Consider the following 13,129-nt stretch of genomic DNA (forward strand, 5'->3'; position numbering starts at 1 on the left):
TGGCACTGTACTGGGCCCCAGTGATACCAAACACACCCCCCGAAGGCCCTGCCCACAAGGAGCTAACGTTCCAAGGTTGGGGGCAGGGGGGTGGATGCACAGGTACATGAAGACAAAATCTTAAATACAAACCAACTGGGGGTGGGGGTGGGAAGACCAGCTCTTTGGATCAAGAGAACCCTCCCGTTGGGCCTCAACAGAACTCGGAAGGAAGCTGAGGATTCCAGAGGACAGAGGGGAGGAAGGACTATTGCAGCAGTATCCTATTTGGGCCTCCTCTCCTGAAATTTCTCCCCATTTTAATCCTTCCTCCACAGAGGCACTAATGTGGCTTTCCTGACACACAGGCAGAGCCCCTGAAAGCCCTGAGGAAGGGCAGTGACGTGGCCCAAGCTGCTCATGGAGAAGGGGGCCTTGGCAGCCTTGGGCATGATGTGTGGAGCAGAGAGAGACTGGAGGTGGGGAGATCGATAAGGAGGTGATTGGAAAAGTCCAGGGGAGAGGCACTGAAAGTCTCAGCTAGGGCCACGGCCCTGTGAAGGAGGGAAATGGACAAAATCTGACGACGGATGGATGTGGGGGGTTAAGGACAATGAACTGTCAAGGGCAGCTCTGAGGTCTCAAGCACAGTTAACAGGGTAGAAAATGGTGCCCTTGATGGAAACAAGTTAGGAAAAGGGGAAGGGTTTAGATGAGGAGAGTCAGAGATTTCCAAGGTAGAGGGGTCTAGCCCATGAAAGATGGAGGGGAGGGCAGGGGGTTAGAGGCCTGGGGAAGTTGATGGGGTTAAGGGGTTGTGTCAGAAAAGACCAGTTAGGAGGAGGAAAAGAGACAGTCGGGTTGATTGATCTGGAGTACAGCTGGGCCTTCACTGGGACTTCAGACTGGAGTAGCTGCCTTCCTCCTTCTCTTTACCCAAGCCCAGCATAACCCAAGATTGGCAGAAGGGCCAGGAGGAAAGTCCAAATTACCCAGAGATGAGGAAACTGAGGCCTAGAGGAAGAGTCAGTTAGGATATAAAGTCAGCATCCAAAACTACCACAAGGCGGGTGTGAATGTACTGTAAGCTGTGGAAGCTTCACAGAACCCCAAAGAAAAGGGAAGGCTTATCATTAGTGGGAGTTCTTTCTTCTTTTAAACCAAATGTTTATTGATATCTTTTGTTTTTACATTACCCAACGTATTTCCCAATGTATCCCCACAACCACCCTTACCTGGAGAGCTATCCTTTATAATAAAGGATTAAAATTGAGGAATAAAATAAATAGCTCAGCAAAACTAACCAATATTATCCCAGAAGTCTGCAGTTACATGCAACACTTCACCCCCATGGTCCCCCACCTCAACAAAGAATGAAGGGTAGGTGTCTTCTCATATCTCTTCTTGGGGTCCAAACCCAGTCATTCTAATTTCAGTGATGACTCATTATAGCAAAGTAGGGAGCTGTAGCTACCACTTTGTAGTACAAGGCAGCATATGTGTGATGAGGTACTTCCAAAGCAATAGGAGTAGGAGCCTTTGGCTGGCTGGGGGGAGCCCTGGGCTGGAGAGAATACAGGAGACCCAGAGCTGGCCTGGGCCCTTCTGGTGAACCCACAGGCAAGACCACTTCTCCTAAAAATAAGGGAGTCAGATTGAATGACCAAGTATTATTCATGAACTCCTCCTGGTCAACAGGAAAGCAGAAGGAGAGACATTCCCCAACTCCATTCTCCTAGAGCGGTCCAAAGTCACTTTCTCTCCTCCCCCCAGGCCTATGACCCGAGGAGGAAGTAAAATTCCCACAGGCCACAATCATCCCTGAAAGTTTAGGTTGTCAAAAACAGGGTAAGATGGAGAAAACTGGAGCTAATTTCCCAAACTAATGGCTGCTCCTTCTGAGTTTCCCAAGAGGCTAAATGAGTCTCCATTCTGAGTGGGAGACCCTAACCTGGCCCAGAGGAAGCCCCCAAGTAGTCGGTGAGCTAGATCTGACGCTCTCAGTGCCCAGCAGGGAGACATCCACTGTTGTCAGAAACTCACCAGTCTGAGGGGCAGACAGCAGAAATCCCCTGCAACGGGGCACCTTGACAGGATGCCCCCTCCAGTACAGAAATGAGTGCTCGGGGAACTGAGAGGTCATCTCTGTCACAGTCTCGCACCCTAACACCTAAACCACATTCCCAGAGATTGGCAATAGATCCCCGGCAGAGTGTCCTCCCATTCCAAACTGAAACAGACCAGAAACCGAGCCCTGGAAGAATTAGCCATGTCATGCCAGTAACGGCTAAGTGGCCAGGCACTGCGCTAAGTGCTGGGTATTCAAAGAAAGGCACAGAACAGTCCCTATTCTGATGGAGCTCACAGTCTAATGAAGGAGATAACATGGAAACTACTAATGTACAAATAAGATACTGAGGGAAGGCCCTGGAATGCAAGGGGATCAGAAAAGGCTTCCTGTCGAAGATGGGATTTTAGCTGGAGACTGAAGGAGACCAGGAGGCAGAGATGAGGGGGGGAAAGGTTGCAGGCTTGGAAGATAGCAAATGAAAATGCCCAGTGTTCTGTTCAAGGAACAGCAAAGAAGCAGCATCACTAGATCATAGTGTACGTGCTGGGCGGTCAGGAATGGGGGTGGGCCATGTTAAGAAGACTGGAAAGGTTGGTTTGGGGCTGGGCTGATCACGAAAGACTTTCAATGCCAAACAGGACTTTATATTTTGATCCTGGAAGTGACAGAGAGTTGCTGGAGTTTATTGAATATGGAGGCCTTTGATGGGAGTGGGAAGGGCTCTTGGTCAGACTTCACTCAGGCAGATCACTTTGGAAGGTGAGTGGAGGATAAACTGAGGCAGGGAGACCAGCCAGGAGGCTATGGCAAGAGTCCAGGCATGAGGTGATGAGTCTGTATTAGTGGTGTTGATGTCAGGAGAGAAGGGGGTACATTTGGGAAATGTTACAAAGGTAAAATCAAAGGTACTTGACAAAAGATTGGCTAAGGGGCAGCTAGGTGGCGCAGAGGATAGAGCACCAGCCCTGAAGCCAGGAGGACCTGAGTTCAAATCCAGCCTCAGACCAAACACTTGCCACTTACTAGCTGTGTGACCCTGGGCAAGTCACTTAACCCCAATTGCCTAAAAAAAGAAAAAAGATTGGATGGGGGGGGGAGGTAGTGAGAGAGAATGGTGAGTCCAAAGATGACATGGAGGTTTCAAGCCTTGGTGAATGATAGCGGGACCCTGGATGGGGATGAGGCAGTTAGGAAGAGGGGAAGGTTTGGAGAGAAAGATAATTAACTGAGTTTTGGACGTGGTGAGTTCAAGGTGCCTATAGTTCAAGATGACCAAAACACAGTTGGAGATTCAAAACTGGAGATCAGCAAGAGAGATTACAGCCAGATAAGTAGATCTGAGAATCATCAGCATAGACAATAACTGAATCTATGATAGCTGATAAAGTCACCAAATGAAACAGTATGGAAGAAGAGAAGAGGGTCCAAAACAAAACCCTGTGGAATGCCCACAGTGGATGTGACCTGGATAAAGATCTGGCAGAAGAGTCTGAGAAGGAGCAGTCCAATTGGTAAGAAAACCAGGAAAAAACAGTGTCACAAAAACCTAAAGGGAAGAGGGTGATGGACAGAACCAAAGGCTGCAGAGAGGTCAACAAGGTTAAGGATTGAGAAAAGATTCTTAGATTTGGCAACTAGAGACCGTCAGTAACTTAGGCGAGAGCAGTTTGGGTTGAATGATCAAGTCAAAAGCCAGACTGTAAAGTGTTAGGAAGAGAACGAGAGGAAAAGAAGTGGAGACATCTAGTCTACAGACGTCCTTTTCAAGGAGTTTAGCCACAAAAGGGAGGAGAGACATGGAGTGATAGCCTTTGCGGATGGATGGATCAAGTGAGGGTGTTTTGGAAGATGGGAGGCAACACTGTCATGTCTGCAAGCAATAGAGAAGCAACCAGTAAAGGAAGAGAGGATGAAAATAAGTGAGAAAGTGGAGATGACCAGAAGGGCAATCAGCTCAAGGAGACAAGCTGGAATGGGATTACTTGTGCTTGTGGAGGGGGGTATGTAGACTGGTGGTTTTCTCAGGCTCCCACCTCATCTAGGACTGATTCCAGCCAGGATTCACTTTTCTCCCTGACCATCTCACTAATCAAGGCCATCACCATCCCTGTAACTTTCCAAATAAAGATGCCTTTTCCTGACCACCACTCACTGCCTTGGCATGTGAACTCCTCCTCATAGTGGAGCTGCCTTTGAATTTGTACTTGAATTCTCAGTGCTTAGCACATAATAAGCACTTATTGCTTTTTCATTCATTCGGAGGCTCATATTTTGCACAACAGTCATTCACATTTGCTGAGAAGTTGCCCTAAAAGTTTCCTTCAGTGTTTGCCTATGTGTCCCTTTTCTTACATTCTGGACATCTCCCTCAGACCTGGGGCTCCCAAGTGCAAGGGCTATCTGTCTCTCACAAATGGGGCTCTCACAAAGTCCACCCCACTTACCAGAGGCTTCCTGAGGAAAAGGGCTCTTCCTCTCCCACCATCTAGGGCTGCTGAGAGGCAGGGGCTATCATTTCTGTATATATGAATCTCCCTAAAGGTAGAGGCTGTCTCCCAGTCCGCGTCTAGCTCCTGGAATTGACGCTCCCGGAAAGCAGAAACTCTTGTCTGGACCGCTAAGCGGGGATACAAAATCCCTACAGCTGCTTCCCCATCAACTCCCCTCTTGGATTCCAGGACAGGCATTTGGGTTCTGTCCTCCAGAACAGTCGTGTCCCAGCCTCAGGCCAGAAAGAAGCTGAGCAGATTAAAAAAAATAATAATAATAAACTAACACAAGCCTTCCAGGCCGGTTTCAATGCTGGGCGTCAGAAGTCGGAGGCGCAGCACGCGGAGCCCGCGTCCCTGGCAACCGGGGACAGCCGTTGCTAAGGGGCGGGCCCTCCGCCCACACTCAAGATGGAGTGGTGACAGCGTCATACCAGGAACAGCTTTCCCCAGCAAGGCTATCAGGAGGCCAGGCTAGAGTCTGGCAAAGGTCATCCTTGGGGCCCGGGCCCCATAGTCCCCGCCTCGCTGGAGAAGATTTAAGTAGGAGGCAGCGTCTCTTCAATAACATCCAAGCTCTTTGTAACCCACCTCCGGACCCAAAGTGCTGGCGACGGCGATGCCGCCAGCAGCCAACATGGCTGAAGCACCGCTTCCGGCACCGCCCCGTGCCAAGATGGTGGCGTTTCCGGTCCCTGGTCAGCCCGCAGAGAAGATGGCGGAGAAGAGGCGGCCCACGGCGCCGGTGGCGGGAGCTTCGGAAGCTCGGCGGGCGAGTCCGGCACGCGGCCTGGCTACTGAAAGCGAGGAGGAGTTTCTGCGGCAGGCCGGGGTGACGGCCATGCTCCGCGCGGCGCTGCTCAAGGTGCTGGAGGCGCGGCCCGACGAGCCGCTCCCCTTCCTGGCGCACTACTTCGACAACCTGGGCTTGCGCTCGCCAGCCAACGGCGGCGCTGGAGAGCCCCCGGGCCTGCTTCTCCTGCAGCAGCAGCGCATCGGCCGCGCCTTGTGGCACCTGCGCCTGGCTCACCACTCCCAGAGGTGCGGGGGCCGGGCCGGGCGGGCAAACCGACCGACGAACCCACCGAGCGGCTGGGCCACAGCCTTCGTAGACTACAAGTCCCAGAGTCATTTGTGCGTCGCGGGGCATGCTGGGAATCGTAGTCTCTGACATAGACGTACACACCCCTTTCTCCCTCTCCCCCCCCCGGTGTGGGCGGCGCGCTGCATGTTGGGCCTTGTAGTCTTTCTCTGACAAGACGTGGAGACTAGATGTTCTGTGGGTCCTGAAACTGATCCCAGCCTTTAGACTCCCAGATGAAGCTTAGAACCTAGAATAAGATGTGAGGACTGGGAGGGGTCTTGCGAGTCTCTCTCAGTCTAAGCCTTTCATTTTACGTGAGAGGTACAGAGAAGGTCTTATGTTACAGAACAGCCCCAGAAAAGAGACCTTTGAGGTTGGGTGGTGAGTGTGGAAGGTGGGGGAAGGGAATCCTGACAGTACCCCTGGGTTCTAGCCCTGGCTCTAGTTTGTTAACCTGAACAATTCATTTCACCACTCCAGGACTCAGTTTTCTCCTATGTATAATAGGGGTAATTAGATTTGCCCCGCCACTGATAAACATGAGCAATTTTCTGTTAAATGCCTTGGGCAAATCACTTGTCTTTTCTGGGCCTTAGTTTCTCCATCTGTAAAATCATAGATTTGGGCCTGGAATGGACCTTACAGATCATCTAGTCCAGTCCCTTCATTTTGAAGGTTTTACAAATTTAGGCCTAGAGAATTTGAGTGACACGTACAAGGTCACACAACGAGCAGCAGAGCCTGGTTTTAAACCCAGGTTCCTCCAACTACAAAACCAGCCCGATTTGTACTCCCATGATACCTTCTTATGAGAGATTAGATGTTATGGTCTCCATTCCTTTCCTATCTTACAATTCTGTGATTCTCCCTTTTCTCCTGACTCCCACAGCCCACGGTCACACAGCCACTTTGTGGCAGGGCTAGAATGAAAAGCCAAGTCTTCTGACTTCTGGTTTAGGGTTTTTTCTCCCAGACTACATTGGCCCTTGTTCAGCTCTCCCCAGTAATGAACAGACTGTGAACACCAAGCCTCTGTAAACCTCCTTTCCAAGAATAGTTTGCCTCTAAAATGCCAGGAGCATAATTTTGTATTCAAGAGGAAGCCATGTACAAACCCCAGTTTTTATTATTAACCTTTTATTATTTTATGGTCTAATCATCACCATTTGTATTCTGGAACAGCTTTATACCCTGACCTCATTCATCTGCCCAATAATCTGGTAGTAGATGACAAATCCCTTTAAGCTGACTTTACAGATAGAAACAAAGCCCGGGTAGCAGGGAGGAGCAGGTCAGACAGGGACGGGTCTGGGAAGTTCCCCATCCCTCCAAGTGCCCCTGAATCCTCTCCCATTTCTCCAGAGAACAGTGCACTATCGTTTTTGTGGCCCAGAGGCCCAGTCTCCTCCTCCCATTGTGCCAGGGCAGTGGGGCACAGACTAGCAAGTACTCCTTCCTTTTCCACCTTTCCCGATCCTGTTTTAAGGTACAGACAGAAGAGGAGGGGCAGTGGAGAACACTGCCACAAATACTACTCCCTGCCCTCTGGAGGCCACGTCAGCGAACATTAGGTGGTGTCAGATGTCAGACATCAGTTTTGAGGTCAAAGAGTGGAAAAAGGCTCTGGACTGGGAGGCAGAGACCTGAGTTCCAATCTCGGCTCTGCTCCTGACTTGCTGTGTGACTTTGAGCAAACCTGCTCCCTTTTCTGGGCCTCAGGGCTGTCCCTTTCAGGTGGGATTTTCAACAAATTCAACAAACTACCCCATATATGCTATGCAAAGGACTGTGCTAGGCACCAGATATGCAGAAACAAAATGACCCAATCCTTGACTTCAAGGGGCTTGCACTCTACTTAGGGGAGGGGAGGAGGGCAGAGCCAGGGTATGACACGATCAGAGATGGTGTAACCTAAGGAATGGAGGGGGGGCCAAGGAGAGATCAGACAAAGTACTTAAGTAATAGGGAAAAGATCATTGGGGGGCTGGGGAGAGAGGTGAGCCTTGGAGAAAGTTAAGACTTTCTGCAAAGCATGAATTAGGAAGAAGTGTACTGTGTACAGCCTGAGCAAAAGTACAGGAGCTGGAGAGCCAAGTTTTGAGAGCAGCTGGTAGCCCGGGTCCAGTTGGCTGAGCACATAATGGGGGGTGGGGGACATCACGTGAATTAACGATGGAAAGATGGTCTGGAGCTAAATCCCAAAGGGCTTGAACTGCTAGATCGGGGAGTTGCAGTAGGAAGCCATAGGGGGAGTAATAGTCCCATACCTGAGGAAGATTAATTTGGCAGCTGCCTGTTGGATTGCAGAGGGGACAGACTGGAGGCGGGGAGGCTATTGCAATCATCCAAGTACAAGGTGTTAGGGGGTCGAGCTAGACTAGTGCCCCCCCACCACCCCCCTGGCACCAGTAAAGAAGGTGATGGATGAAGGAGATGTGGTGGTAGAATTGTTAAGAATCAATGCCTGATCAGCTCATGGGGGTGAGGGAAGGGCAGAGGCACAGAGCCCTCCCAGGTACTGAAAGGATGCTGGTGCCCTGGACAAAAACAGGGAGATGTTGAGGAGGGACAGGTTTAGGTATGGAGGAGAAAACAGCCGGTCTGGCTTCAAAGGCTGAGGGTTCAAACCCTGTCTCTGTCCCTTCAGTTCTTGGGGTTCCATCTGGATAACTTCCCCGGCCCCTTTGAGCTCTGACCCTGTGCTGCTGTGACAAGTTCGGTTGGGAGCCTGTTTGAGACGCTGAAAGGCCCTGCAGTGGAGAGCCGATGACTGAATGTAGACTTAGTAGTCATGCTTGGCCAAGGGAAAGGGCTGGTGAAAAAACCCACAGGAGGACATGAGCTTACTGAATAGAGCAAGAAAGAGGGGAAAAGACAGCAATAAAAATAAAAATTTAAACAAAAGTATCATTGAGCCTAAAAAAAGAAGAGCCACTGTATATTTAGAGGTCTCCTCTAACACCGTCACTTTGTGATTCCATTTTTTTCCCTCCCTCCTCTCAGTTCCACGAACCAGTCCCATTATTTCCTCTTAACCTCTAGGCCTTTTGTGAGGAAAGAAAATCCCGTGGCAGGGAATCCTCAGCCCCTCCTTCATCCAAAGGAACTCTGGGGGCTAGCATGGAAAGCTGGCAGACATGCGCATCAGGGGAGCGGGTACAGGTATAGTGGACCACACCTCCACTGGCCACCACCAGCCCCTTCTGACTTCCCCAAGCTGGGGTGGCTTAGCCGAATCTTAAAAGAGCGTGAAGGGAAAGGAGTCCTCTAGGGGCAAAGGTGAAGAGTCTGTCTGGTGGATTGTGAACCTCGTGGTCAAAAAGCTTGTCCCAGTGCTGTGGGTTAGGTGAGCGTGGAGGGTGGCCAGAGGCCCTGCCCTTTGGGAGCTGCCGCCAGTGCAGACTGCAGGGCCCTGACCAGGAGGAGCCCCCAGTCTTGGGGGAACACAGGAACCTGCCCTTAGCAACACGACAAACCCAGGGGTAGCTAGGTGGCACAGTGGATAGAGCGCTGGGCCTGGAGTTAGGAGGACCTGTTCAAATCCAGCTTCAGACCAGCCACTTGCCACTTACTAGCTATGTGACCCTGGGCAAGTCACTTAACCCCAGTTGCCTCACCCCCCCCCCAAAAAAAAAAAAACATTGGCACAAGAGGAGCTCTGGAGCTCTCCTGAGTGCTGAGAAAAGGTCGTGGGCACTTGGGGCTTATCAGCAGCAGCTCCTGGAAGGAAGGGGTGGATGGGCTGGGCCAGAGAGTCTGGAGGGGTCCTGGTGCAGAAGCATGGGGGAGGCAGGAGGACACACGTCACATGCAGTTCGCCTACAGCTTTGTTTGCCCCCCATCCTGCAGGACCGCCTTCAACAACAACGTCAGTGTGGCCTACGAGTGCCTGAGCGCTAGTGGCCGGAAGAAGAGGCCAGGCCTCGACGGGCGCACCTACAGTGAGCTGCTGAAACGCATCTGCAGAGACGGGGAGGCCCCCGAGGAAATCGTGTCCCCCCTCCTGCGGAAGATCCAGTGCCGGGACCATGAAGCCGTCCCCTTTGACATCTTCCGCTATGGCATGCTCACCTGTTTTGTGCTGTTGGAGTTTGTGGCCCGGGCAGATGCCCTCTACGAGGTCCTGGATGACTCAGGCCAGGCTGACCGCCGGGTGTGCCAGGCGGTGCTGGACACCCTGGAGGGGGCCCTCTTGGCTGGCGATTTTGAAGCCCCTAGCCGATACCTCGAAGCCGGCTCTCAGCTAGGCCCCGACTGCCTCGCCCTGGCCATGGACCGGGCCCTGCTGGCCCGCAAGCCCAGCTCGGCCATGTTGAGGGACGAGTTCCTGGAGAAAGCTGCTAGCTTGTTTATTGCCAAGGTCAGGCCTGTGGGCTAACCCCAAAGCTGCCAAACCTTTCAGGGATCAGGCTGGCCCACGATATGTGTTGGGATAGTGGAGATCGAAGGGCAAGGCTGCCCCACCCTTCCTCTTGGCCCCGGACTCCACTCTGCCCTCAGATACCTCATTCCTTTCCCTGACCCCTTGCTGGGAAAGGCCCTCTGGCTGGCGTGGGAATCCCTAGGAGGAAGGGATAGGGCCTGGGCTGCCGGCAGCTCAGATGGCTCAGGTTCTCCCAAAAGGAAAGTGCCCTGGCGTGTTGGGAATGTCAGGGAACCTGACGAACTAAAGACCAGCCCTTTCTCATCCTGAGCTTCTTCACCTCACTGCTCCTTGGCTTCCAGTCCTGGGGAGATCAGCACCCTGTCTCTAGCCCCTGAAAAGCCTCTGCCCCAGGTGAGAATCAGAATCCAGGTGGTTTCCCACAGGGGAGAGGGGTCAGGTCCTGAGATCATTTTCTGGGCCGAATTTGGGAGCCCGTAGCTCCATCTAGCTCGGCACTGAGGCCAGATTCTGCCCAGCTGTCCACCCGTGGCTTTCCCCTGCCTGCCACTGGCACCCTCTCTGCTCCTTGGGCTGGGGCTCCCACACGTCCCGAGCTTCCATCTTCGCTCTAAGTAATAAATTCTTTATAACCTCTGTCCACCACTGTCTCTATGGATGAATCAAGCCAGCTTTTTCCTGCCCATTCTCAGCTCAGCCGAAAAAATGAGCTTCCCTGGTTGGGACAGAACCCTCATCTTCCTTAAGCAGATGTCACTCAGGGCCAGGTAGAGCCTTTCATCAGGCCTGTTAATTCCTCAAACTCCGTGCCCTGGCCTGAGAGATGAGAAATGTTGACCTGGGTCTCTGAGACAAGGTGCCCCTAACTAATGCTTTGTGCGGGCTAAGAGAATGGCCGATGAGGGGGAGGGTGGATCTAAACCACCAGCCTTACTCATCTCCCTCCTCCTCATCAGATACCTGTGTTTAAGGCTCACACGTGGAAGCTGAGAGCAAGTGGGACCTGAGAGTCAGGGGTCCACCAGCCCTCCCCTCTCCTGACCCCTCAGCTGCTGGAGAAAGTCATGATATGGTACTAACCTATGACCGCAAATTCACATTTGACCTTTGCTGGGCCCTCCGGTCCTGGGGCTTGCCTGGTCCATACCCCATCATGACTGCTGCAGACCTCACCCCTTGTGCCCCACCCTGCTGTACTCACACAGGCACACTCAGCAGATGACCTCACCTCCCATCCGTCTCAGTAGGTCTCTACCTCTATCCCCATCCTCTCCTCCAGCCTTCCTGTCTCCAAAGGAGGGATGTTTCTCTTGGCCAACGCTAATGCTTCCACTTATTCCTGAGATCCCAGTTCTTCCCGCCTCCTTTGGGGACCTTGCTTCATGAAGAATGACCACTCTCTTTGCCTCTCCAGTGAGGACACTTGTTTAGTTCTGCCCTGTCCTTCAGAACAAAATGACTCTCCAGTAATCCTGCCACCCTTTCCAGCTTAACAATCTGTAGCGGGTGTTGTGAGCTGATGGCCAGGGATCAGAGATGCAGCCAGCTTCTCATGCCCATTTCCCATTCCTATTTCCATCTGATAAACCAGCAGCCACATGGGGGAGGGAAAAAATGACCAGCACAAAACTCCTCCGTCCAAATGGGGATCACTGAAGGATAGCCACCACCGGCCTGTCTGGGGTCAGACTAAGCGCAGCTCAGCACAGGGCTACTCCAGATGAGGGACATGGGCTTTCACAGAGAATCTTTGTTTACATCATCCCCATTTCCAAATACACCTCCCTTCCCCCTGCCTCCGGTAAGCCAACCTTTGTAACAAAGGATAGAAAAAGGAGACACAGAACAGCTCAAAGCCAACTGACCTGTCAGCCCCCTCCACAGGAATCGGGGAAGGGGGTTTTCTGAGCACCCTGTTCAATCCAGGCCATTTTTGTGGGACAGCAAAGACTCCATCTTTGATGTTTGCTGGTGAATAGAAGCATTTTTCTTCCTTTAAGATGCGTAGCTCAGAGGTCAAAGGCAAGGACTGTCAGACTCAGGGTTGGGACACCTGGCCTGGCTTCGCCTTCATCTTACTCTAGGCCTTGGGCCGAAGTCCCTGAGACTCCCTCGTCTCTACATGCCCGGAGCTCGGGGGCCGACCCCTCCATGCCATGGCTGTTCCCTATCCAGCTTTATTATCTCTTTGGGATTAAGAGACAGGATCCTCCAAATAAGTCAGGAGCACAGCCCCTAGCAAAAAGTAAAGGTGTCATTAAGCATTCAAGAAAAGGCTGCTAGATGGCGCCATAGCGCGTGGAGTGCCTGGCCTGGAGTCAGGAAGACTTGTCTTCCCGGATTCCAGACACTGACTAGCTGTGTGACCCTGGGCAAGTCACTTAGCCCTTTTGGCCTCAGTTTCCTAATCTGTAAAATGAGCTACAGAAGGAAATGGCAAACTACTCAAATGTCCTTGCCAAGAAAAAACCCAAGTGGGGTCAAACAAACAGTCAGACACAACTGAAATGCCTGAACAAAATATAAGGGGGAATAAAATAATTTCATTAAAATATTTTTTAAAGTGAAGGAATGTCCACAATGGTGAAAGAGGTCAAGGATCGTCTTTGAGTGGGTATAGACTGTCAGTTCAGATGGAAGCATTAAGTTCTACTGTGTGCCAGGCACCAGGGATGCACAGACAAAAATCAAACAACCGTTACCCCCCCCAAGGAGTTTTTACATTTGATCAGGGGAGACAACATGTATTTAGAAAAACAATAGACACAAAAAAGTAATTGGAGGAGGTGGAATGGAAACCAAGAAAGGCTTCCCACACAAGGTGGTGTTTGAGCGGAGTCTTGAAACAAAGAAGGGGTTTCGAGGGACCCAGGTGAGGAGGGAATGCTCGCCGGGACAGAGGCAAGGGCCAATACGACATCATGGAGACAGGACGTGAAGTTCTCGGTGTGTGAGAGGTAGCAAGAAGGCCAGATTGCCTGGACTGCAGAATGTGTGAAGAGTGAGGTAGGACAAGGCTGGAAAGCTGAGTTGAGGCTAGGTGGTATAGGATTTTAGATGCCAAACAATGGATTTTATAGTTTTTCCTAGTTAGGGAACCATTAAAGTTTACTGAGTAGAGG

The 13,129-nt window shown here is 51.6% G+C and overlaps 1 protein-coding gene across 1 annotated transcript; it reads left to right on the forward strand.

Annotated features, from left to right (window-relative positions):
- Window positions 1-5,216: 5,216 nt before the first annotated feature.
- On the forward strand, window positions 5,217-10,647 carry TPGS1 (tubulin polyglutamylase complex subunit 1). The gene is made up of 2 exons (XM_021008792.2): window positions 5,217-5,580; window positions 9,473-10,647. The coding sequence occupies exons 1-2, from the start codon at window positions 5,255-5,257 to the stop codon at window positions 9,999-10,001; spliced, it is 855 nt and encodes a 284-aa protein (XP_020864451.2). The 5' UTR covers window positions 5,217-5,254; the 3' UTR covers window positions 10,002-10,647.
- Window positions 10,648-13,129: the final 2,482 nt, after the last annotated feature.

Source organism: Phascolarctos cinereus, unplaced genomic scaffold (genome assembly GCF_003287225.1).
Source record: "Phascolarctos cinereus isolate Bilbo 61053 unplaced genomic scaffold, phaCin_HiC Scaffold_4;HRSCAF=312, whole genome shotgun sequence".
Classification (NCBI taxonomy): Eukaryota; Metazoa; Chordata; class Mammalia; order Diprotodontia; family Phascolarctidae; genus Phascolarctos; species Phascolarctos cinereus.